Here is a 25,378-nt window from a genome sequence, read left to right on the forward strand (position 1 = left end):
TACTCTCACTACGTGTCGTTAGGTGATGCGTATGTGTCCTTGGCCTTTTCTCCATATCTGGTAGAAGAGGTACAGTGTGTCACATGATAGCACGAATACGTCACGACAGCCAGAAAGACGAAACTGACTTTCGGTAGTGCCATTCGTTGAGCACACGCCGCTATGTCTGGAGACACTTGCATGGCTGGCTACTTGCCACCACCGCAAGCCCGAGCACATACACAGGTAGGTGCACTACAGCTTTGTGGGCTTTCAAAGTCGCATTACACTTGATCATGGCCACTACTTCCTTCGCTCACAACCCCATGTGCAAGCTGAAGGAGGAGAGGGCACGCGAGCGGTTCCTCTCCTCCCCCGAGAATTCTCGTTCTGAGGGAGTGGTCTTGAGAGGTGAGTCACAACCTCGACACGTCTGTGCGAACACTTCACGTCGCTCGGCGGCCGTCGCGAGTCGACCAGAGCAAGTCACGTCACCTTCGCAACTCGCCAGTGTGAACGCGCCTTTACACCAACGAGAGGTTATTGGGTCGCAGCAGACACTGCTGCAACGTATGTCTTGTGGTTGCTCCAAGAACCTCATAATAAAAACTTGCAAGTATATTCACAAGGGCACATAACAGAGAACATGTAAAACTTGCACACTATCGTAACACAGATTTAAACCCTATAATGCAAACAAGCATACAAAATTTATTTCATTAAAATCTTTGACGACCATGGAATGAAAAGAGAATCAGCACAATAGCCGCTATAATGTACAAGAAGATCACAGTTGTTTCTCTTGGTATGTAGCACTTTGATACTGCCATGTCATTCGGTGTAAAAGCAGCCTGCAAAACGGTAAAAAGATGAACACACGCCACATCAGAATGTGAATGCTTTCAGAAACCTCACTTTCTAAGGCATACAACTCCAATGTTTGGCTGTTTGTTCATTGCAATGATGCGCAAGAGATTAGTAAACGTAAATTTTCATACGGAATTCGCTTGTGCCCAGAAAAATTAATAATTCAATTTATTCTCTTGCATTGTTTTGGTTTCAACACCCAAACAGTGGCTATGGCTTCAAGTTGACTTCAGGTCATGTGAAACATAATAAAACTACAATAATTCATTTGTTGTCATGCCAACTTTGCAGCAGGCTGTTGTAAGATTGGAATAAATTAAAACTATGAAGCAGCGATTGTATCACGGTGATTTTGTTTACCTCATATGACCTGAGGCCAACTTTGACACCACTGCCACTGTTTAGCTGTTGAAACCAGAAAAGCATATGAGCAAAAATTCAATTACAAGTTACATACCTGGTGTAGACTAATCACATGTGGTGATCCATGTATATTGATGTTTATGTGCCACTTCAAAGTTTAAGACATGCAACCGAAAATCTGGAGAAAAAAAAATCCTGGATACTTGCCTGCACCACTCAACCAAAGCATGTCCTCCTGAATCAGTGTATAGAAATACTGGAAGCGTAATGCTACAAACTCAACAGTTGAAGCTTACATTTTTTACATGACACATCAGGTATTATAAGCCAAGTCTGGTTTTACAGTTAAATATGCGACAAATGTCATGTGCATGGACACAAAGTATTACCTAATCAGTGTAACCACTACAGAAGAAACTAATTTGAAGCTAAACTGTATTTGCATTTGAAGCCATGAAAAAATTGATCAGCTAAGAGAACACACCATCATTCCAAAGACCAGCGCTTCTAAAAAGGCTAGCTCCAAAAAAATATGCTACTATAATACTTAAATCACAGGTATTACTAAGATACTGAATACTTTCACATGCCCCTTGATGTCACAAGGAAGGCAGATGAATTAAAGAAATAAAAATGAGAAAAAAAACAATGAAATCTCGCTAATTCAAATTTCCGTTTAATTCGAAATAGCACAAACGGTCTCGACAAACTCATGTTTATTTCAGCGAGAGTAAGTGCCCCATAATTTGAACGCATGAGTGCATGCAGCTGACCTGTGCCAGCCTGTGAATCACAGCATCGCACCTGCTCACCTCCAGCCCAGCAGTGAACACCTGCATACTGCTGATCGATCGATCGACGGGCAGACGGATGGGTGTTGTTTTGTGTTGGGTTTAGCGGCCCATAAGCACCTAAGGCAATTATGCGTCAAACACAGCGTATAGAACATTGTTTTATGCAGGATTTTATAAAAAAGTGTAAATCAATGGAGGTGTAAAAGGCCTAGAAAGTTATACCGTACTACCTAGTGAAGATAAAGAACAAAATTTGAGAAATGGCTAATGGTAAAAGCTTCAAAGAAGGTCAGGTAACCTCAGCAGCCATCCTTGGCTGGGCAAAGATCTCGAGGCTTGCAACCAATGAAATAGAGACCTCAGCCTTCTTCTCAGGAATGAGAAAGTGGCTGAGATGTATCAAAAAGAAGTGAGATGCTGGGTTGGCATTTACAGCTTATCAAGAAAACCAGCTTCTCTTAAAAAGCTAAAAACGTAAGGTATGTCAACAACTGCATTATTACTCATGAGTAGCAATGGATGAAAAGGAATGGGCTTATCATAAAGTTAAGTGAAGTACTTTTTTCGTAATTTTTCAAGTTTTGAGCATGATAGTAAAATATGGTTTCGTGTGAGCTCGTCTCCACATCCTTCACAAAAAGGTTTGTCTTGTTTCATCAGTAGGAAGTTAAGTGTCAAGATTATCTGTCCTATGCGGAAACGACATAAATTTACTTTTATAGAACGTTCCTGGTGCTTACAGGTCTTCCATTTAACGAGGACAGGCTTTACAAAATGCAGCTTGTTGTTTACTTCATTATCCCAAGTTGTCCGCCATTTAGCCTCAAGTTACAATGTATTCACTTCATGCAGTCTCTACTGGACATGCTGCCTTTCTTGATTTCATGACTGCAAGCTTCTGCAGCCCACAGGTCGGCTCTTTCATTTCCATCTATTAAAATATGGCTCGGCATCCAGCAGAATTTTATCATATGCCTCTGTGTTGCAACTTTTTCTATGTTGTGTATTATGCTTCTTACTAATGGTTCGGCTGCATTTCTGGAATGTAATACCATGAGCATGCTGAGTGAATCCGTGTAGATGATGCTGTTTTTAATACTGTTACTTATTATTCTGCTTACAGCTAGAGACAGCATAACATTTGACAGTAAAAATGGATGCACAGTTTGGCAGCCTTATTATTTTTTGCCAGTTTCCTTGTACCACCGTGCTTCCGACATAGTAATCTGCTGTTTTTGAGCCGTCAGGGTAAAATTCTGAGTAGTTCACATATTCCTGTAGTATGTCGCATGGTGTCTGTTTTTTCTGAAACTGTGTTAATGTAAAGTCACATACAGTGGGGAGGCTGTAACATGGGAGCAGTGGGTCATGTCTTGAGGCGACATCAGGAAGGGTATCCAGTATTCCCAAAGTTTGGCAACTATCCTCGAAGCGGAGATGCAGAGGTCAGACTGACTAGGGTTTGTTGTTGAACAGTGTTCTGGAGGTGCACTTTGTAGCTATGGAATAACAGAGGTGTTTCGGCAAAAAACGGATTTCCAGGACATATGTGCATGTGAGCATAGTTCTGGCTGTAAGGTAGGGTTCATTGGTTTCAACATAGAGATTATGGGAGATGTTCTGTATGTGTCAGTTGAGAGACGTAAACCAAAGGTTATGCACTGGGTCCAGTAGCCTTAGATATGATGGCCTCACGGATCCATACACAACGCATCCATAGTCTAGTGTTGAGCATACTACAGACCGGTAGTTTTGTAAAAGACATGTACTATCAAATCCCCAGCGTTTTCATGACAGTACTTTGCGTATATCCATAGATTGGGAAGGTTTCTTTTGACGATGTTTATGTGTGGCAGGAATGTGGGTTTTTTCTTAAATGTTATGCCCAAAAATTTATCTTCTTGTTTTACTGGAAGTAAATTTCATTTGAGCGCAGGGTGGGATCAGTCTGCAAACCTCTTTTGAGTGAGAAAAGAACAGCAACTGACTTTTTTGCGGAGAACTTAAACCCATTTTTGTCTGCCCAGACCGCAAGTCTGTTTAATGTCAATTGTATCTGTCACTCACAGGTTGATAGGCTGGAGGATGTGCATGCTATTTAAAGGTCACTAATATATAGAGAATACATAATGGACTTTGGAATTATCTTAGCTATGGAATTCATTTTCACGACAAACAGGGTAATAGTTAAAATATACCTTTGGGGTACGCTATTCTCCTGAACGAATTTTTTGGAAAGGGTGGAACCTAGGCAGACATGAAATGAACAGTCAGACAGAAAATCTTTTAAACAGTTCAGCATCCTTCCATGCATATCTAGGTCTGCTAAGTCATGGCGAATTCCAAAACTCCATGTGCTATCATAAGTCTTCTACATATCAAAGAAAACTGCTAGGCAGTGTTGTTTATGTATGGAAGCTTCTCTGACTGTATTTTCTAGGCCGACAAAATGGTCAGCTGTTGAACAATATTTTTTAAAACCACACTGATGGATGTCAAGAAGTTCACAAGATACAAGAACAAACATCAGCCCAATGTTCACAACGCTTTCAAACAATTTAAAGAGACAGCTTGTAAGGGCTAGTGGCCTGTAGCTGCTATGGGAGGTTGGTGGTTTGCCAGGTTTCAGAAATGGTACAATAATGGCCTTTGTCCGCACTTGGGGTATTTTTCATGGCATCCATATTTTGTTAAAAAATCTCAAAAGTGCTTCTACAGAGGGCTGAAAAGATGTGCCAGTATTTCATAATGAATTTGATCAGAGCTAGGCACAGTCTGTTTGCTGGCAGACAGAACTCTGGAAGTGAAAATTAAGAATTGTTTTTTTGAGGAAAGGAAATGATGCAGTAACTTCCTCACTTATCTTGGTGGACACCTGAACCGAACCATGCTGTAAGGGAAGAGATAAAGGAGAGAGTGAAAGAAGATAGGAAGAAAGAGTGCTGCAGTGGAGGTCTCCGAAATAATTTCGACCATCTGGAGATCTTTAACATGCACTGACATCGCACAGCACAGGGGCGCCTCGCCGCGGTCGGGTTCGAACCCAGGCACGCCGGATCAGTAGTTGAGTGCCCTAACCACTGAGCCACAGCAGCGGGTAGAACTCTGTTTATTTGATGAATTGTGATTAAACTTTGGATGCTTCATTTGTGCAGCCACTTGTTGGGAGTCTTTGTTTCTTCGCTGTGTTTTTATATTTTAAAAACTTTTCTGTGTAGTGTGAAGAGTGGAAACGCCTCAGAAATGTTCACCTAAGATGTCTGCTTGTTCCTCTATACCTGTTTGCATACCAGGGGCTGTAAGAAAGAGAACTGTGAAAGGGGAGAAGCTGCCATTTAGTTTACGAATTTGCTCCTATATTTTTTTGAATGTGATGGAATTGTTTATAGATGATACGTAGCTTTGCCATGAAGTTTTTTCCGCATTGCAACGGATATGTCGTGCTTTTGTACGCACTTTTTAAAACTTACAAGATTCCCGGCTGTTGGATACCTGCGAAAAATTCCCCAGGCTTTATTTTATTTCTTTTTTGCTTCTCTGCAGCCTTGGCCATACCAAACATTGTGGTTTTAGCATGCCATACCCAAAGACTGAGGAATGGCTAGGCATACAGCAGTTATAATACATGTTGTAATTATTTCGTTGAGTTCGCCTACACTAAGATCGTCCGAAAAAGAATTTCTCCAGAGTAGCCTTTTCATGAAATAGCACCCAGCCAGCTACGTGGAGCTTCCAACAACATGGTTTTCTTGGAATGATTGATGGTGGTGATGACAAGTTCATTACTACAGGAAGGTGATTGCTTCCATACGGAGTGTAAAGAAGATCCCATTTAAAATCAGTAAAAACAGAGGATGAACTAAACTACGTCCATGCAGCTCACTTTGTAGTGATAGCTACATTACGGTAGCATTTCGAGCCTTCAGCATGGCGGTGGTGGCGCCGCCACCCCGTGGCTGCGCCACCACGCTGTCACGTGGTTGGTCACATGGTGCGGAGCAGCTGTCGGCAGCGCGGCACTGTGGCTGATCACGTGACTAGCCACGTGGTGCGGAGCAGCTGCTGCTGCCGGCGGCACGCCGGCGAAACCGAGCTGCCACAGCAGTGCACATGCACCGTGTCAAGTGGGATGAAGATGAAGGAACGTCCAACGAGACGGAGCCGTGAAAGACTGTCTTTGCAATTCAACTGAGCAAGTTCCACTCTGCAAGCTGTAGCTATCGTGTCACTCCAGGTTTAACCAGAGCTAAACCACCGGCAATTTTTTCTCTCAAGTTGGGGAACAATATGTGGGTTTGCCCGTATTTAGCAGGCAAACGTCATTGTACAATATAAAATCTTCTAAAATATGATCTATAGTGTCATTCTGTTTGCTTCCACAAAAGCCAGAGTGGGCATTAAAATCCCCAACTACTATATATGGCTCTGGTAGCTGTTCTAAATGTGTTTCTAAGTCATTAAGTGTAACCTTTTGGTGTGGCCCGAGATATATAGAGCATATTGTGATTGTTTTAAAATGAAGGGCACTGACTAGAGCAGCTTTATAGTTAGTTTTAAGTGTGATTTTGCAAGTTGCAGCACCGCCTTGAATGACAATAGCAATACCTCCAGAGAGCCTGATAATTTGCTCTCTGTCACAACGAAAGACTTTGTATTTCCTTAAAAAGTTCTCATGTTTAGAACCTAGGTTTGTTTCCTGTAGGCGTAAAGACACAGGGGAAAGAGTGCCTAAAAGAGCTTTTATGTCAGTGTAGTTACTGAAAAGTGCCCATAGGTTTGTTTCCTGCAGGCATAAAGCCACAAGGGAAAGACTGTCTAAAAGATCTTTTGTCAGTGAAGTTACTAAAAAGTCCACGGCAGTTCCACTGTATAAAGAACGCCATTTTCTGTGGATTTTTTTTTTGATAGAAGAAGTGAAAACCTAGGTTCCTGGGGTTTAGGGGGACCCGTTATACGGGTCCTTCCTTTGGTTTAACGTTCAAGTGAGATGTGCCGCCCATGCAGGACGTGTGTACTGGATGATACATCCATTGCCTCGCTGGAGGTGCTGGAGGTCTGCGGGGATTCCACACATGTACGAACTTCAGACCTCCTCCGAGGGGGGGAGAGTCTGATCATCCTCCAACTCAGGGGACGGTGAGACCTTTTTGCAGGGTGCTAGGGCAGCGTTCGCTGGCCCTGCCAGCGATGCAGATGGCCATTGCCTGAGGCTTTGCCTGGGCAGTGGCCGGAACGCGGTGTGTTGCAGTTCCCCCAAGCACCACATCAGCGAAGTTTTGTTCTTGCTGCTAAGTTGAAAGTGTTTTTGCATGGAAGAGTTGTCGCGCTTCCTTGAAATAATATTTCGCTTTGTCTTCATTGTTATTATTCCTTTCTGATTCTTTTATGAGGGACATGACCTTGAATAGGAGGGGTGATCACCTTCACAGTTTGCACAGTGTAGTGCTGCTGCTCAGAGTTTTCAGAAACGTGCTCTTGTGAGGTGCATCTCGCACTTGTTTTTCAACCACGGCAACTCTGCGAGCCATGACCGTATCGCTGGCAGTTGAAACACCGTTGTGGGTTCAGGATTTAGTGTTGGACATTTACCTTCAGGTAACCATATTCTATTGATTCGAGGAGTGTGCCTGAGCTGAACATGAGGACGAGATGTTTTGTTGCTACTTTGTTTTCTTTCCCGATTTTCATGCAGTGAACATTGATAATATTTTGGTATTTGAGACCTTCGAGCCTTTCTTGTACTGTGAGGCAAGAAAATTGGTTTCGGAGATTACACCCTGGGCAGTGTTTAAAGACCTATGTGCAGTAACTGAGACAGGTGTATCCCCAACGAACACTATGTTGGACAGTTTAGAATACTGGGCATTGTCTTTCAGTTCTAGCAGGAGATAGCCACTACGCCTTTTTTTTAGCTTGTAACCCATACCCAAGGCATCGGTTAGGCTTCCTGCTACACATGAATGGGGATATTGTTCGGGCGGTCATATCTGTTGCTTCGCTGTGAAGAATGTGAAACTTTGGGAATGTTTCGATTTTTGAAAGTACTGGACAGTCGCTTCAGTCTGCACTTTTTTCGAGTGTGATCATTTCGTGAAGGGTGAGGAGCCATGAAATAGGTGTGATGTTCGGCCATGGTGACAGCCGCCCACCATGTAGCCCAACAAGGGGACGGGACAGGAACTTGAAAGCAAGTCCTGTCCATGCCAGCTGTCATATCTGTTGCTTCGCTGTGAAGAATGTGAAACTTTGGGAATGTTTCTTTCGATTTTTGAAAGTACTGGACAGTCACTTGGGTCCGCATTTTTTTCGAGTGTGATCATTTTGTGAAGGGCGAGGAGCCATGAAATAGGTGTGTTGTTCGGCCACGGTGACAGCTGCCTACCATGGAGCCCAACAAGGGGACAGGACAGGAACTTGAAAGCAAGTCCTGTCCATGCCAGCTGTACATCCTAACTATAACCAAATATGACGAAACTCAGCACAGTTGGTTCACACAAGGATAACCCTCGCCACCAGGAAAAAAAGGAAAAAACCAAGAGGTGAGTAGGAGACAGGAGAGTTGTGAGAAAGGAGTGGGAAAATGAAAGATAAGGGGGATGACAGGAAATGACTGCGGATTTCTCCCCGGTCGGGTCAGGCCAGGGGTGCTGTCTGCAGGAAGCTGGGGCCAAAGAGGTGTGTTTCCTCCGCCGAGGGGCCTTAAAGGTCCAAACGCTCAGCATCAGCTCAACTGCATGTTGCGGATGGACGGACGGACGAACTGACAGACGAGCGGGCGTATGGGCAGATACCTATGGATGGATGGATGGATAAGGCTAAACCCTTAAAATCGGGTGGCTCAACCCACCTAGGCATTACTCGTGAAATTTCACTCGTCTTGATTTTAGCCGCCAATGAGATAACCTTCACTTGGTTATTTCCACCCGCTTGAAGTCTAATTTTCCTAAACCCCAATGCTTTGAATAAATCAGCCTTGCTGTCTTCAACTGTAGGGTGACGTCCTTTATAAAAAAGTGTCAAGTGTTGAGCCGTTTAGTCCTCTCCATATGCACCTCATAGCATGTCTATCTCGTTGTACCTGACTCGATATGTCTTAGTCCGCAATACTCCTGCCCTGGACTCGAACAACAAGAACCTTACCCTAAAATTTTTGTAGATTTTTTTTGGCAATTTCCTGCTTAAACATTCTGTATGTTCCCAGTGCCGATTTCGTCAGCATCCCTATTTTCCACAGAGCCCTTCATGTTTGTTTAACCTTTTTTTAACCGATAATTCCTGATTTGCCCCCAACTGCTGTCCAGATATTTGCTTGTCAATTTTCTAGTTCGCTTTCTCCATTTCGTGTCAACATTCCTTATATACAGGTATCTGAAAACTTTCCTAGCCCACTGCTTTTCCATCATTTCTCTCAATCGCTCCTCAAATGCTATCTTACTGCTAGCCTCTCTTCTCTCGAATGATGCCCATCCCATATCACCCTGTACCCCCTGATTTGGTGCATTCCCATGTGCTCCCAAAGCAAGCCTCCCTACGCCGGTTTGATTTCTAACTTGCTTGAACCTTTGGTTTCATGCACAGGACCGCACTGCCGAGAGTCAGACGAGAAACCATCACCCTTTTCCAGATCCCTCTTACCACTTTGCACCTATTGTAATTCCACAATGCCCCGTTTTTCATGACAGCTGCAATCCTACTATCTTTGGTCATTACATATTTTTCATGCTTCGTTAAATACTTAGCACCGTTATTTATCCACACCCCATGATACCTGTACTTATCCACTACCTCTAGCATGATTTCCTGTATTCTATGCTTGCTGCCGTCATCATTAAATGTCATGACTGCAGATTTTTCCTTACTAAACTTTAAACCTAATCTATCTCCCTTTGTACCACAAATGTTTTTTAACCTCTACAAATCTTTCATGTTGTCAGCCATCAGCACTATATCATCCACATACATTAGTCCTGGTAATGACTGTTCAATCTATTCGCCTTGCTGGAAAAAAGAAAGGTTGAAGCCTAGTCTGCTCCTGTAGGGGTCGATGAGCCAGCATCAGGTGCGTGGGACGGTGGGAAGAAATACAGCATTCCTTCAACAGATTTGCCTATGTAGGAAGGGGGGCCCGGTGACAGGCATCACCGTGTGGCTGGTTTGTCAAAGGTCAGGGCCACAGGCATCACCGTGTGGCCAGTTTGTCAAAGGTCAGGGCCACTGCCTTTGTGCCTGTAAACCTCGACTGGCCACATTCCCTTCAATGAAGCCGCTGGCAGCAGCGGGGCGCAACAAAGAACCCCCTCCCTTCTCTTCCAAGTGGAGACTGCATGCCAGTACCTTTCCGACTCTTTGGAATGTCTCTAGCGTGGGAACCACACACGGGGTCATAGCTGGTTATTCTAGAGAGGCGTCAGATTGACACCTGCGGAAAAGAACTCCGCTTCCGTCTAGTTTGTTTGTGTTCGTTTGTGCTTGTTTTACCATGAGAGAGGGTTTGGCATGCGCACTATGAAGGTTGTAGGGTGGGACGCACGATTCAGAGAGCCAATTGCTTTTGTGGAGATCGCTCTGTGCATCACATTTTGTAAATAATTTGTTACTTTTTTTGGATTTTGTGTTCTGGGGAAGAGTTGTTAACATTGTCAAAGTTGAAAGGGGCAGCACGCAGCAAGCCACCAATAGTGTTGAGGCTTGCTGCTATTGGATGCTTCCTAAGTGCGAGAGGGACTCCCAAGGGCTTAAAACCGAGTCCGGGAGCCCAATCCGTCGTTCTGGGCTAGGTTTAGATGCTCTGCATCTTCGGCTATGCCGAGGAGGGAAGATTTCCCTGTTAGCCAGGTCCATCTTGCTTGCCTCTCTGTTTAAATATGCTGTTTTTGTAAATCTCATTTATTAAACTTAACTTCATTTTCTCGTCAACCCCCGCCGCCACAAGTCGCCATTACCCTGTCACTGACGGAGCACCTCAGGTACGACTAGCCTTCCCTTCATGAAACCGTCTCGGACGGCGCACCCCTGGTGCAAGGAAAAGGACCCCAGTGAGAAACTTTACTGCTCCTCTCTAGTTTGGTCTTTAACTGTGTAGGTACAACATGAACAACAAAGGTCACATAAGACATCCTTTCCTAAGCCCCCTCTGTATCTCTATAGGCTCTGATATAATTTTTCCCCATTTTATAAGCACTTTGTTACTTTTATAGATATTTTTTTAAAGATTAATTACTACATCATCCACATCCTATGTGTAGTATGTCCCAGTATGTCAGTATGCCCAGTATGAATAACGCTGTCACAGGCTCCCTCAATATCCAGAAATCCATAGGGGCCTGTGTTCCTTTCCAGCAATCTCTATACACTGCGCCAATGAAAACAGACTCCGGCACCGATGCACATACCCCTCACAGCGGAAAGGGAAGACAGTGTAAAGACGTGCGCCCACCAGCCAGCGCCATAGACGCTACGCTACCTCCTGACCGTCTTGTGTCACCTGCTTACCTTACTTGTGGTTCTCTGTCCCTGTTCCTATCTTTCCGTTTTAATGCACGCCCATTACTGGTCCCATTACAAGAAAAGCTGGCGGCGCACGCGTGCACGTGTGTGTGGGTACTTAAAGATGGTACAGAAAATCCCAGTGATGGCAAAAAAAAATAGGGTGATGTCATCAAGCGGCCGTATAATGCACACAAGCCGAGCACCACCACTTCAGAGAATCCTATACATGTCATTCATCTATATATACTCACCACTGGCAAACCTCCATTGTGGCGCCAGTTTTCCTGACATTTGCACCAAAACTGTGACGCAACCGTTTGTTGTACAGTGTTCTGGATGGTTACATACAATTTCTCGTTACATACAGACCAACACCGATCTGTGACGTAAGCAAGATGCGATGGTGCTGTCATCCCCCGGCTGGAATGAATGGGGGAAAACTTATGGGTGAAAAGTAGGCTTAGTTCCCATAAGAATACATGGAAGCAAAAGTTTTCAAAGCAGTTTTCTGATTTCACAGTCCAACTACAACGTCGTCCCATTGTGAACTACAACCAAATTCATCCCAGAACAGTCTCTGAAATTAAGCGTAATTTCGAAGGCGATGTATTATCAAAACACAGCATTAAGTGCGCATGGGGGTGGCTGCCAGCTGGGGCTACGGAAGGGGAGCACGGCCAATTGAAACAAACGTAAGCAAAACTGTCAGAAATATTTTTCTCGTTTCACAGAGCACCCATGCAAATGGCTGTTTGTTAGCAGTTGGCGAGTGCTTTGAAGAAGAATGTAATATAGTATGCTACATCATTTCGAAGGCATCTTTTTAAAACACCACTATAAACATGTACATGAGCTTAGCCACACCCACAAAAAGCGTTATATCCGCTGGGTGCTTCCCTGAATCGTGCAAGTTTCTCGTGTAGTCCGACATTACGTCCGACATGATTCTACGTGCTACATTTATTCACTAATACAGTCATTCAAACTAAGCATCCCACACAGCATTACCTGAAACACTAGTTCTCAAGTGCCAAGGAAAGCACACGAAATACAACCATGCACTGTAGCAGACGGCCCAGCAGACAGTACCATCACCCCCTTGGCGCCCGCCAGCACCACCTATGTGAGTAAACATGGTGCTAGTCGTCTGCTACAGTGCGCAGTTCGTTTATCGTAAACCTTGCTCTCATTTGAACAGCAATATTTGCAAGGGAATACAGCATACACGGCAGAAATGTCAGACTCCATGAGAAGCATGCACTATTCAAGGGAACAACCCAGCAGATAAAGCGCCTCTTGGGGTATGTCCGGCTTCACAACGCACATTTATCGTGGCATTATAAAAGGATAGCTTCGAAATGGCAAACTGTACTTTGTCACACACTTCTTCAAACCATCTGCCTAGTGGTAAAGGATGGTTGCCCCATGGGGGCTCTGTAAAATAAAAAATATAATTTGGCAAGTTGAGCTTACATGTGTTTCTATGGGACGTGCTACTACCTTGTACCCGCAGTGGCGGGAGGCTCCCATGCACACGTTTCGCGGCATTTTAAACATACGTCACCCTCGAAATGATGCTTCATATTTTTAGAACCTGTTCCGGGGTGAATTTGGCTGTTCTTCACGAAGGGACGACAGCACAGGTGCACTGTAAAATCAGAAAACTTTGAAAACTTTTGATTTCATGCATTCCCATGGGCACTAAGCCTACTTTTCACCCCCAGTCGGATCCGCCTGCCGAAAACCCCTTGCTTTGTAAACACTGTGTTAGTCTATAGCTTACATATGTTAGCCAAGTTGGAGGATAGCTTGCGACAGGAATTCGAACCAATGACATATGCACTTTTGTATCAAAATTGTGATGCAAGGTCCTTTTGTCGCAAACATTACGCGTAAACAATGCACCCAGGGACAGTAATGCTTTTGCATTCCCACACCTAAACAGTCTTAAGTGTCACTGCCAAATTTTTTGTTTTCTTTCTCTTTGTATCTTGGAACGACAACTTGGTGATTTTGACTCAGGGTTCTTCATGTTTTCGTTTTTTTACAACTCTTTTCCCTTTATTCTTTTTTTTTTTACCTTTTAGCTCCTTTTTTCTTCATCTTGAATTGGCTTTAAGCCCAGCAAAGCTCTGCTGGTATAGGCTCTCCTCTCACTTTCATTTGTGTTTTTTTACAAATATTTTGAGAGGACCAATTAAAAAAGTGTGTTGTATTCTTCGCTTGTTCTGTGTGTTGGCAGCATGCTGTCATCAGACATGAATTGCTGCACCGCAATCTGCCATAGAACATACGTAAACTTGCCAGGGACAAGGTTTTTCCTATTCCAAAACAACCCTATGAAGCCAATCAACAGAAACGCTGGATCACTATCGTTCAATAGACAGTGATCCAGCGATCACATAAGAATGCATCGCCAGATATTCTTCCTAAAGGATAAAAAAGAAGGCACACTACAATCTTCTATATTCACAATTTTTCTCGCGAACTGAAAAGAATCCAGCGGCTTGCCAATATGGTCTCTGTATTTTCTGCTCCTGATTAGCCTGCCCGACAGAAGAAAAGTGCATGCACCAGCAGCTATAGCATACATCTGGTGGCGTGTGCCTACGCAGTTGTCTATTCCATAACTTATAATTAACCTGTGGTTCGGTCTGTATTGGCCAAACGGGCAGCTGCACACACAATAGCATGCGTGAGCACTAGTACAGTGTGGAGAGTGATCAATAGGCACCTTGGCGTGTTCACTGCACGGAACAGGAAATACAGAAACTGCCTCACCAGAGCGACAAAGGAAGCTTATGAGCACACGTCAGAAATTTTGTCAACATTTTTGACACGTGCACTCTGTCCTCTATGCTGTGCATCACAGTTATGTTTTGTTAAGCTTCTAGTCGTCAATTCTAGTGATTTCTTCCACTATATGAGAAAAGGAGTAGCTGGCACTGCTGTAACACACCAACCTCTTCTTTCATGCCCATGTAAATAATAAAAAAAAAAATACTGAACCCTTTCAAATTACTTCTCCCAAAAATTACTGTGTCGGCGCTCCCTCTATCATTCTCACAGAAATGGAAATGTCACTTTCCATAAACCTGGCCGGTCCTCGGACGTATAAGTTCTCCAGGATTTTCATAAACTTCCTCTATTTAAATTTGTTTTCTTATTTGTCTTTCTTGTTTAGAATGGTTTCATGTCTCTTTACGTTTTTTTTTTTGTGTGTGCTTCCTTTCACTTCTATTTTCCCTCCCTCTCTGCTCATTCTTTTTCTTCTTCCACAACCATACCTTTTCCTTCCAGCTCCACCGCCACTTCTTCACTCTTCCTGAGGGGTTTTACGACCTCCCACCTCTCCTGTTTGTTTTTTTTTCACCCGCCATTTGCTCTCCTCACCCCACCCCGTAACAGAGCTCTCCAGTTCCAATCGTCAACTTCGCCCCCTTTCGCTGGCCGCCTTGCCCTGCAATTTCCATCCTTGCCCTAGATGGTGTTTTGCTCTGCGTTCCTTTGGCTAGCAATGTTTCCTTGTCTTTATCTCTCTGTATCGTGTTGCACTGTTACCGCATTGTTTATCCATTGCTATGTCACTCCAACTAGCCCAAATCACCACCACCTTGCTCCATCATTTCTGGCAACTTTCCCACGGTCACTTAGATAGGTGCGACTAAACCAGGTGGCCACGTCTCTCCCAGCATCATAATTTCTCCGGCGCATGCTAGCAGCACTGCCTCCATCAGCGCATGCCATTCACACCAGCTGTGTTTGGCATTCATTGCTCCACTTTTTTTTCTCTGTAATTTCTTTTCCAGCCGCCGCGGTGGCTGAGTGGTTATGGCGCTCGGCTGCTGGCCCAAAAGACGCGGGTTTGATCCCAGCCGCGGCGGTCGAATTTCGATAAAGGCGAAATTCTAGCGGCCCGTGTACAGTGCGATGTCAGTGCATGTTAAAGAACCCCAGGTGGTCGAAATTTCCCGAGCCCTTCACTACGGCGTCTCTCATAGGCTGAGTCGCTTTGGGACGTTAAACCCCCATAAACCAAACCAAACCAAACCAATTTCTTTTCCCGCATAGCTGGAACGGGGGAGGGGGGCTAACGAAGGAAACAGCGGCTCAGTGGCACAGACGTGATGCCAGCAAGCGGCATCATGTCACTTATGTGCAAAATGGCCCAGTGCGGTTTGCCGTATGTGCGCAGTGGTTACCCACTTAAACCAGCCACTCGTTTCGATTGAGATTTTTAAGCACCCTTTGACTTTGAATTATTAATATTCAACTGTACTGTTTGCTTAACAAGCATACACTTTATTTTTGAGAGGCTAGTACTCTTAATTTTTGTAATTCTCCTAATTCCTGAAATCAGCATAACTAGCAATGACTAAAACTTGCATATAATATCAATACTCACCAGTGAACTCAATCACACACCAGCTACTACTCTGCTTGCAAAAGTTAAATAAAAGTTTGATTTCCTTACAAGAGCAAAGCTGGGGCCCCGCTTGTTTCTCCAGCTGATTGATGGCAGTGTCCATTCTGGTATGGACTTGCGGTGAATTGTCAGACAGCCATGATGGGTGTGGCCAGTGAAGACAGCACGAGGATTTAGGGCATCCAAGAGCTACACAGAGCAGTGCACAAAACGAACAGTGATTTTACGTTTTGAAATACCTGTTGTGCAAACAATCATGTTCTAACATGTACCCACAGTCTGCTTCTGTCTGTTACTTTTTTAATCATTTTTAGTGAAAAATTACCGTAAATGATGGCAACAAAACATGCAGTTTTAGGCAATTACTCCAAAACGCTGGCAGTCAAAAATGTGATATAGTACTGTTCAATTTTATCATTCACAGAAGTAGCAGCACCTGCAATAAACAGCAACATAACGCTACCCACTGGTTGCTAGCAGAGTGAACTTGAGTCCGAAAAGAATCAAACTCTCGGCAAAGCACCACAGCTGAACCAGATTCCACAAATGCAAGGCCAAACTGTTCTTCTGCCCAGCAATAAAATATTCCAGAATCATAAGTGAACATTAGGAGGTTACGGCAATCATTTCAGCTAAGAAGCCATGACTGGTAAGCACCTCTATAGGAAAGTGACAATAGCCTGCATGTCATTTTTCCTTATCCCTGAAAATCAGAACCTTCAATACTAAAATTTTTTCTGAATGAAGGCCCTTTCCGACTATGAAAATTAGCAGGCTTTTTCCTTCACAAAAACTTCCTCACAAAGGTAAAACTGAATTGTCTTCAAGATAAGACTATCTTGCATATATTTAAAACCACGCCTTGTCATTTATTCCTGCTAAAAAAAAATATTCCTACAAACAGAAATGAAGCGATGCACTGAAAAACTTTATAGCACAGATTTTCTTGCCTAATACACAACATCTGCCATCACACCAGCAGCATTGCATGTATTTCTGATAAATATGTTCTTGCCACCAGTGCACAGTACAAGCCCCCATCACTATGCCCTCTGCTACATATTAATTTCACTGCTGCGTTAACTATGATGCAAAATGAGAGGCAAAGAAAGACTATTTCTCACAGGTTTGCCACGGGGATGCATTTTTAAAATTTAGTTTTAACCGAAAAAGTTCAGCATTTCTGCGTGTCACAACTACCACCGGCTTAGGGCCATCATTTGGCTAACGGGGGACATCGGTTTCAGAGTTGAATTTTTTTATTTTTTTGTGTAGAGCAATGAAATTTGGTGAGCGCATTGGAAAGTCCACTGAATGCATCAATACAAAATTTTGCTGAAATATCTTAACCAGTTCTGACATATTAAATTTTGATATGCTTCATTGTTATCTTTAACTTGCAGAAAGCCTGGTGTGGCAACAAAAAGCAGTAGGAATCTGTAGTCACACTTAAGTTTTACCCAAAGGAATGGTTGATGCAGTGAAATTCTCCAAATATATTTAGAAACCCGATTTTTTTTCACACTTACTGTTATATCCATGCTTGCATAATATACTCAATATAATCATGTCAATTTAGTGACAGATAAAAAAATGAGAAAGTAATTCAAAAATATAGGAACATCATTGCATAAAAATTTATCACAGAACACATTACAATGACCACAGGAAAATCTGTGAAGCCATAGTCATGCTATGTTTTCTGCAAGCAGGGCACTAAGGTCAAAAAATACTTTTGAGAAGAATGGCATTTTGACGGAGATTTCAGCCTGCTTTTTCCTACCTATGGTCACAAAAGCATTTTCTCAAGTCACTTTTGGGCTATTTCAGAAAAAAATTTGGGGGATATTAATTAGAAAACCCTTACAGGTAGAAAATCTGCTGTTTTCTAAAATTGGACTTTTTCAGAGATTTTCGTGATTAGAAAGCTGCGCCTCCCCTTAAGTAAGTTTTTCCACTGCTTGTAAGTACATTGACAACACAACTTTTGTAACCAAAGTAAGCAACCATCAAGGCAAAACCCTGCACAATGTATTGTAGCTTGCATGGCAGTGTCAGTTCCATCACTGTCTCAGCTTATGGATCATATGAGTAGTCCTCTCGTTCAATACAGTGTGCAACCAAACATGGCAAACAAATTTTTAAAACTCAACTTCCAGTTATGTTGTCTCACTGCCCGAAAACTTAACTTCAACATCTTTAGCTTTTGTTATGAATTTATTTTTTGTTTGCTAAACCGAAATTTTATCCGATTCTTGCACCCTAAACACACCTCTTAAAGATAGGGTAAAACCCGACTTCTCTCCGAAAATGCCTCTTCTAGAGTACACACAAGAGCAAAAGAATAAAGGGCTGGTTAACAGGTACATAGGTGTACACGAAAGGGCGTAGAGAATGCATGTTTCCCTGAACAAAGATGAAGACATTGAACAAAAATAAGCAGCTTTTCTGTGCATTCCAGATGAGTGCTCGTTCAATTGGTGATCGTAAACTTTTCCTAATGCTTGTTATTTATGACGTGACTTAATTTGAGGATGTGTTTGAAAAGAAACTTTTGGGAAGCATGAGGCCAAAACACGGGCACTGACCAGGCATGTATTCGGCAGACCAAAAAATGCAAGCAAGTCGGTGTACGTCATGCATCTCTGAACAGCTCGAAATGACCAAGACAAGCGTCCACAAGACAGCGCTGCGTTTGTCTGCTCTTACTCGTCCTGGTCCTTTCATGCTTTTCGAAGATTTATTCAGCATTATGTATCAAGCACTATCCATGCAAACGACGGCCTGCTCCTCGGCTCTTGCCCGTCCAAAACAGCCTGTGTGATGTTTATCGACTGTTTTCACAGTGTACAATGCAGGCAGGTCTTGCATACACGCGAAGTGCTGTGTAGGAGATTGACAGTTTATGTGATGAAATAATTGTAAACAGATGAGAAAAAATTTAATTTTGTGAACAGTTTTTTCTGTGCAACCTGTCATTTCCACGTTGTTTGCGAAATATCAAGCAAGATATAGGGCACTTAATGCCCCTCACAAAAATGAGTGCAGCAGTAAAAGGACATGAAAAAACTCAAATTATGGAAATTTTTGTTGAATCTCCTGACCTGTACCCGAATTCGAAATAAAAAAAATATTGCCCAGTTTTTACCTCCCTCCCCGAAATTCTGGAAAAAATAAAGCCCCAGAATGAAGGGCCCTACGTATGAAGGGCCCTACAGGGGGGGGAGACTGAAATTCGTTTGCAGAAAATCATATTCACTCAAAAAAAGAAGTTGCACTCTGAAATAAACACCCAAAAAAAACCCGAATTCGCAAAAAATAAAAACAAAATTTAACCCCTAATCATAATAAAGCTCGATCAGGGATGGATGCAAAGTGAATGCTGTATATGCACACACGTCAACTACAAATGATGGCGACAAAATATTCAAAAGGTGCTGAGAAGACGTAAAAACAGTACAATACTTTGATGCATGCACAGAAGAAGCCAGTAGGTAGAAAGGCAGCTGGAAACCATAGCACAAGCTCTATAGATGGCTGGAGAGAACTACCCATAGAATTTTCAAGAAAGAAACACTCTTTGAAATATGAACACCTTTCTCTGAAAATACAAGAACTGGAAGTGGACACAGATGAGCGTGAATGCAGAAATTAAAAATGAAATAGACATTACACTGCACATCAACCCCATTATTATACAAGACATAGAGGTATTAGCCAAAAATAAGAGCAATAAGCACAGAAATGTGATGCCTCGCATAAGCTTAAATTCTAAAGGACAACAAAAAAAGTAGTCAAATGCAAGCAGGACACCTAAACAACAGTAAGGAAGAATATGCTCAAAAACAGACATTCCTTTCTAACTGAGGAAACCAGCAGGACATAGAGGCAATGAAAACCAACCTGACGAAGAGAACCACTGAGCGCGCAAAATAAAAACAGAAGGCAAGGAAACTGGATAAGACATATGTATTCTCTAGCAGGAAACAAAGGATCATGTGAAAGTCTCAACCCCCAGCGACAAGTGTCAAAACTCACCAGTAAATGGAATGTAAGTGGCAGTAAGAAGTATAGAACAGACAAGAGTGAGAAAGTACTAAAGCACAGAAGGGGCATTGAAGCATTAAAGGTTCCCCCTAGCATTCCCAGAACCATTTAAAACAGAACCATTTAAGTTGTTTCACGGTTTTTTGAGAAGAGAAATTGGACGTGGGCAGGGTATTAAAAACATAGTCGAAGATGGCGGAGTCAAGTGGAGCGACAAGCTTAGGAAATCTGCTGGGACAGTGCAGTCAAGACTAACACAAAACAGAAGTAGCAGAAGGCCTTTGTCCCACAGTGAACTTGACTCAGCAACTGTGACTTGTGATGATTATTACTGTTGCAATGTGCGTGTGTGCGTGCATGTGGTGTTTAATGTTCTGAAATGACGCATAGGCTATGGGCAGGGGTTAGATTTTTCTGTTTTTATATTTCTAAAATTCAGCGAACATTTTTTAGTGTTATATCAGAACGCCACTTTCAGTTTTTTTCGGAAAATATTATTTTCGACAAAAGAATTTTCAGTTTTTATCGGTGAAATATATGATGTCCCTGTGTGGTCAAAAGTGATGTACTGTTTACATTAACCTTTCTTTTTTTTAAAACAGCCACTCGTGTTGCAGTATGTACCACATAAATGGCTGCTTTAAGAGCTGTCTTTGCTGAAGGAAGTCGTTCAGTCACAACAAAAAGTAACACTGCCAAAGTTTAATGATTGGGCTGTGAGCCAAAACGTAAGTGGAATTTCAGTTCTAAAAACATGATTGCCACATTCTGGTTGCATTCTGAGCTAAACGAGAGGACTGCGCACCCTATGCTCCACATGCTGAGGTAGCGATGGAACTGCTGCTTAACCATCACGGAAGCCAGAACACGACACCTTCACGCCGTTTATGCATGGTTTCGCATTGACAGCTGCTCGCTACGGTTCCAAACGTTTTCAGTGTCCTTACATGCAGTGGAAAAACTTACTTAAGTCTGAGCAGACGGCACTAAGCTAGCCAGTAGCGCTTAGCTTAGCTAAGTGGTCGAGCTGTTTGCGAATAAATGCCTCTTAACTCAGTCACTGCACTAAATTCCCAAGACACCTTTGTCTCACCACGTCCCTGATTCCAGCACTTTAGTTATCTTCTGTGACCTACTGAAACTGGTACTAAAAAGCCGGCTAGTTGTGATGATGATGCTAGGTTTTTATGGCGCATCTAAGGCCAAAGAGCCAGCTAGTTGTGACATGCATGCCAGAAATACTGACCTCATTTTGGTTAAAACCGAATTTCAAAAAATAAATTCAGCGAGAGTTAATCAGTGTTTTTTCAGTTTAAACCGAAAAGTCCAGTCCGTAGCTATGAGGGATGCCGCAGTGGAGGGCTCCAGATTAATTTAGACCACCTGGAGTTCTTTAATGTGTGCTGACAACGCACAGCACAAGGACGTGCAGTCTGCTTCCATGCAAACGCGGCTGCCATGGCTGGGATCAGATGCCCCGGCTGAGGAATCAGCACCCAAACGGCAAACCCACAGAAACACCGTGTTGGGTTGTGTTTACAATGATGGCAACAGTGATGATGATGAAATATGTTACAACAATTATTCAAAAATTTCAGTTATGCTGTCCATTTTACTGAAGGCTCACTTTTCTAACTTTCAAAGCCACTTTCAGTTTGAGTGAAATACTCCTAGACTTTTCACCTTAGGGCAGCGGTATCCTTGTGTTGCTTCAGAGTACTGCAAGCATAAGTGCAGACTGGTCAAAAATTTCTCGCATGTAAACTTGCCCAAATAGCTGCAACGCGTGAGATGAGAGCCCAGGGAAGGGGCTTGACACTGATAGCCCAGCATACCTCCTAAACTCAGTATTTGTAATGGTACAACCTATCAAGCGTATGCAAAAATAAATAGGAACATGCACCCTTCAACGAGTTTTTCCATAACTGCTACGCAGTTAGAAAACGCTGATGTACCCCATAACCGAGAAGAGGCCCAAACCATGAAAATTTTGATTCATGTCATCTGCATTCTGCAAAATCAGTAGGACAAGAACACTGCATTACCACTGCAATGGTGTGTTCATTAACTTGCACTGCTACCACACCTTCAATATCTTGGGATATGCACTAACTAGCGCCCTGTGGGGCTTCAGCGCGAAGCTCATGTGTTTCCCGTCGTCAACAAAGTGACAACTATAGCTGTGCAGCCCCTTCCCCTTCTTCTTCCTTTACAGTCAAAACCATTTTATAAAGTACTAGTTATAATTTCACATTAATGAGGCAACGAAACTAGCATACTTTACATAGCATTTGTATTAATCATCATCATCATCATCATCAGCCTTACTACACCCACTGCAGGGCAAAGGCCTCTCCCATGTCTCACCAATTAACCCTATCCTTTGCCAGCTGCATCCACCCTTTGCCTGCAAACTTCTTAATCTCATCCGCCCATCTAACCTTCTGCCGCCCCCTGCTACGCTTACTTTCTCTTGGAACCCACTCCGTTACCCTTAAAGACCAGCGGTTATCTTGCCTTCGCATCACATGCCCTGCCCAAGCCCATTTCTTTCTCTTGATTTCGACTAGGATGTCATTAACCCGTGTTTGTTCCCTCACCCACTCTGCCCGCTTCCGATCTCTTAACGTTACACCTATCATTTTTCTTTCCATGGCTCGCTGCGTTGTCCTTAACTTAAGCTGAACTCTTTTCGTTAGCCTCCACGTTTCTGCCCCGTAGGTGAGTACCGGTAAGATTATGCTGTTGTACACTTTCCTCTTGAGGGAAATTGGTAAACTGCCACTCATGATCTGCGAGAATTTGCCATATGCGCTCCACCCCATTCTTATCCTTCTAGTTATCTCCCTCTCATGATCCGGATCAGCTGTCACTACCTGCCCTAAGTAGACGTATTCCGGCACAATTTCTAGGCTCTTGCTGCCAATTGTGAACTGTTGTTCCCTTGCTAGACTGTTGAACATTACCTTGGTTTTCTGCATGTTAATTTTTAGACCCATCGATCTGCTCTGCCTGTCTAACTCGTTGATCATGATTTGCAGTTCACCTCCTGAGTGACTCAGCAAGGCAATGTCATCAGCAAATCTCAGATTATTTAGGTATTCTCCATTTATTCTTATTCCCAACTGTTCCCAATTCAGGCCTCGAAATACCTCCTGCAAACATGCGGTGAACAGCATTGGCGATATCGTGTCTCCTTGCCTGACGCCCTTCCTTATTGGAATTTTATTGCTGACTTTATGGAGGACTATAGTAGCTGTGCAGTTGCTATATATATCTTCCAGTATTTTGACATAAGGCTCTTCTACCCCCTGATTACACAATGCCTGTATGACTGCTGAGGTTTCCACTGAGTCGAATGCTTTCTCGTAATCAATGAAAGCTATATATAGAGGTTGGTTATATTCTGCGCATTTCTCTATCACCTGATTGATAGTGTGAATATGATCTATTGTGGAATATCCTTTACGAAAGCCTGCCTGATCATTTGGTTGATTAAAGTCTAACGTTGCCCTGACTCTATTAGCGATTACCTTAGTAAATACTTTGTAGGCAACGGATAGTAAGCTGATCGGCCTGTAATTTTTCAAGTCCTTGGCGTCTCCCTTCTTATGAATTAAGATAATGTTTGCATTCTTCCAAGCTTCTGGTACAGTCGAGGTCATAAGGCATTGCGTATACAGGGTGGCTAGTTTTTCTAGCACGACGTCCCCTCCATCCTTCAACAGATCTGCTGTTACCTGATCCTCCCCAGCTGCTTTTCCCCTTTTCATTGCTTCTAAGGCTTTCTTTACTTCATCTTTCGTTACTGGCGGGATGACGCATTGCTGTGCACTGCTGTCTTTCTCATTGGCGCTCTGATTACATTGGCTACTGTACAGCTCTGTGTAGAACTCTTCGGCTACGTTAACTATCTTATCCATATTGCTAATGACATTGCCCTGCTTGTCTCTTAATGCATACATCTGGTTTTTACCTATGCCTAGTTTCCTCTTCACTGTTTTTAGGCTACCTCCGTTCTTTATAGCATGCTCAATTCTCTCCATATTAAACTTCCTTATGTCGGCTACCTTGCGCTTATTTATTAGCTTTGATAGCTCCGTTAGTTCTATTCTATCGGTAGTGTTAGATGCCTTCATGTTTTGGCGCTTCTTAATCAGATCTTTCGTCACCTGAGATAGCTTCCCGGTATCTTTTCGAACTGTCCTACCGCCTACTTCTACTGCGCACTCCGTAATTATTGATGTCAGGTTATCGTGCATTGAATGAACATCAAGATCATCTTCCTCAGTTAAAGCCGAGTATCTGTTTTGCAGCGCTATCCTAAACTCCTGTGCTTTCCCTCTTACGGCTAACTCGTTAATGGTCTTCTTCTTCGCTAGCTTCTTCCGTTCCCTCTTCAAGTCTAAGCTAATTCTAGACCTTACCATTCTATGGTCGCTGCAACGCACCCTTCCGAGGACGGCCACATCCTGAATGATGCCAGGTTTAGCGCATAGTATGAAGTCGATTTCATTTTTAATCTCACCATTGGGGCTCTTCCAGGTCCACTTCCTGTTTTCTCGTTTGCGGAAGAAGGTATTCATGATCCGTAAATTATTTCTATCCGCGAATTCGACTAATAACTCTCCCCTGCTATTTCTAGAGCCTATCCCATAGTCACCTACCGCGTGGTAGTCAGCCTGCTTCTTGCCCACCTTCGCATTGAAGTCGCCCATCAGTACAGTGTACTGCGATTTTACTCTATTCATTGCTGATTCTACGTCCTCATAGAAGCTTTCAACGGTCTGGTCATCATGGCTGGATGTGGGTGCGTAGGCCTGCACCACTTTCAGCTTGTACCTCCTATTCAGCCTAATTACTATTGCTGCTACCCTCTCGTTAATACTGTAGAGCTCCTCTACGTTGCCAGCTATATCCTTATTAATGAGGAAACCCACACCTAGTTCTCGTCTATCCTTTAGCCCGCGATAGCACAGTATGTGTCCGTCCTTTAGTACTGTATACGCCTCACCTGTCCTCCTAACTTCGCTAAGCCCTATCACATCCCATTTAATTCCCGTTAGTTCCTCGAACAGCACTGCTAGGCTAGCCTCACTAGCTAAAGTTCTAGCGTTAAGCGTTGCCAGGTTCAGATTCCAATGGCGGCCTGTCCGGAGCCAGAGATTCTTAGCACCCTCCGCTGCGTCACAGGTCTGGCCGCCGCCGTGGTCAGTTGCTCTGCAGCCGCTGGGGACTGAGGGCCGAGGGTTAATTGGTTTGATCATAGAAGGTTGTGGCCAAGTACTACACCAGGGTGGCCAAATCCTGCTCTGGTGAGAGAGTGCGTTGTCGGTTCTGGTCACCGAGATAAGGCCGCACTCCAGGCCTGGTTATGCAATTCCATCGACACGCGGATTTTTCTTTTTTTTTT

At 43.3% G+C, this 25,378-nt stretch overlaps 1 protein-coding gene across 2 annotated transcripts in view; it reads right to left on the reverse strand.

Moving 5' to 3' along the window:
• Positions 1 to 670: 670 nt before the first annotated feature.
• PGAP5 (Per1-like protein PGAP5) overlaps positions 671 to 25,378 on the reverse strand; it is a 52,552-nt gene continuing 27,844 nt past the window's right edge. The window contains exons 9-11 of one of the 2 annotated variants that reach the window (XR_013310807.1): positions 15,967 to 16,107; positions 1,304 to 1,387; positions 671 to 830 (exon numbers count right to left, since the gene is read on the reverse strand). Coding sequence is in view for 1 of the 2 variants with exons in the window: in XM_077646582.1 (XP_077502708.1) it covers positions 699 to 830; positions 15,967 to 16,107 (273 nt within the window). In the remaining variant the exon portion in view is untranslated. The remainder of the gene's footprint in view (positions 831 to 1,303; positions 1,388 to 15,966; positions 16,108 to 25,378) is intronic. The other variant, XM_077646582.1, reaches the window with a different exon arrangement.

Source organism: Amblyomma americanum, chromosome 1 (assembly GCF_052857255.1).
Source record: "Amblyomma americanum isolate KBUSLIRL-KWMA chromosome 1, ASM5285725v1, whole genome shotgun sequence".
Classification (NCBI taxonomy): Eukaryota; Metazoa; Arthropoda; class Arachnida; order Ixodida; family Ixodidae; genus Amblyomma; species Amblyomma americanum.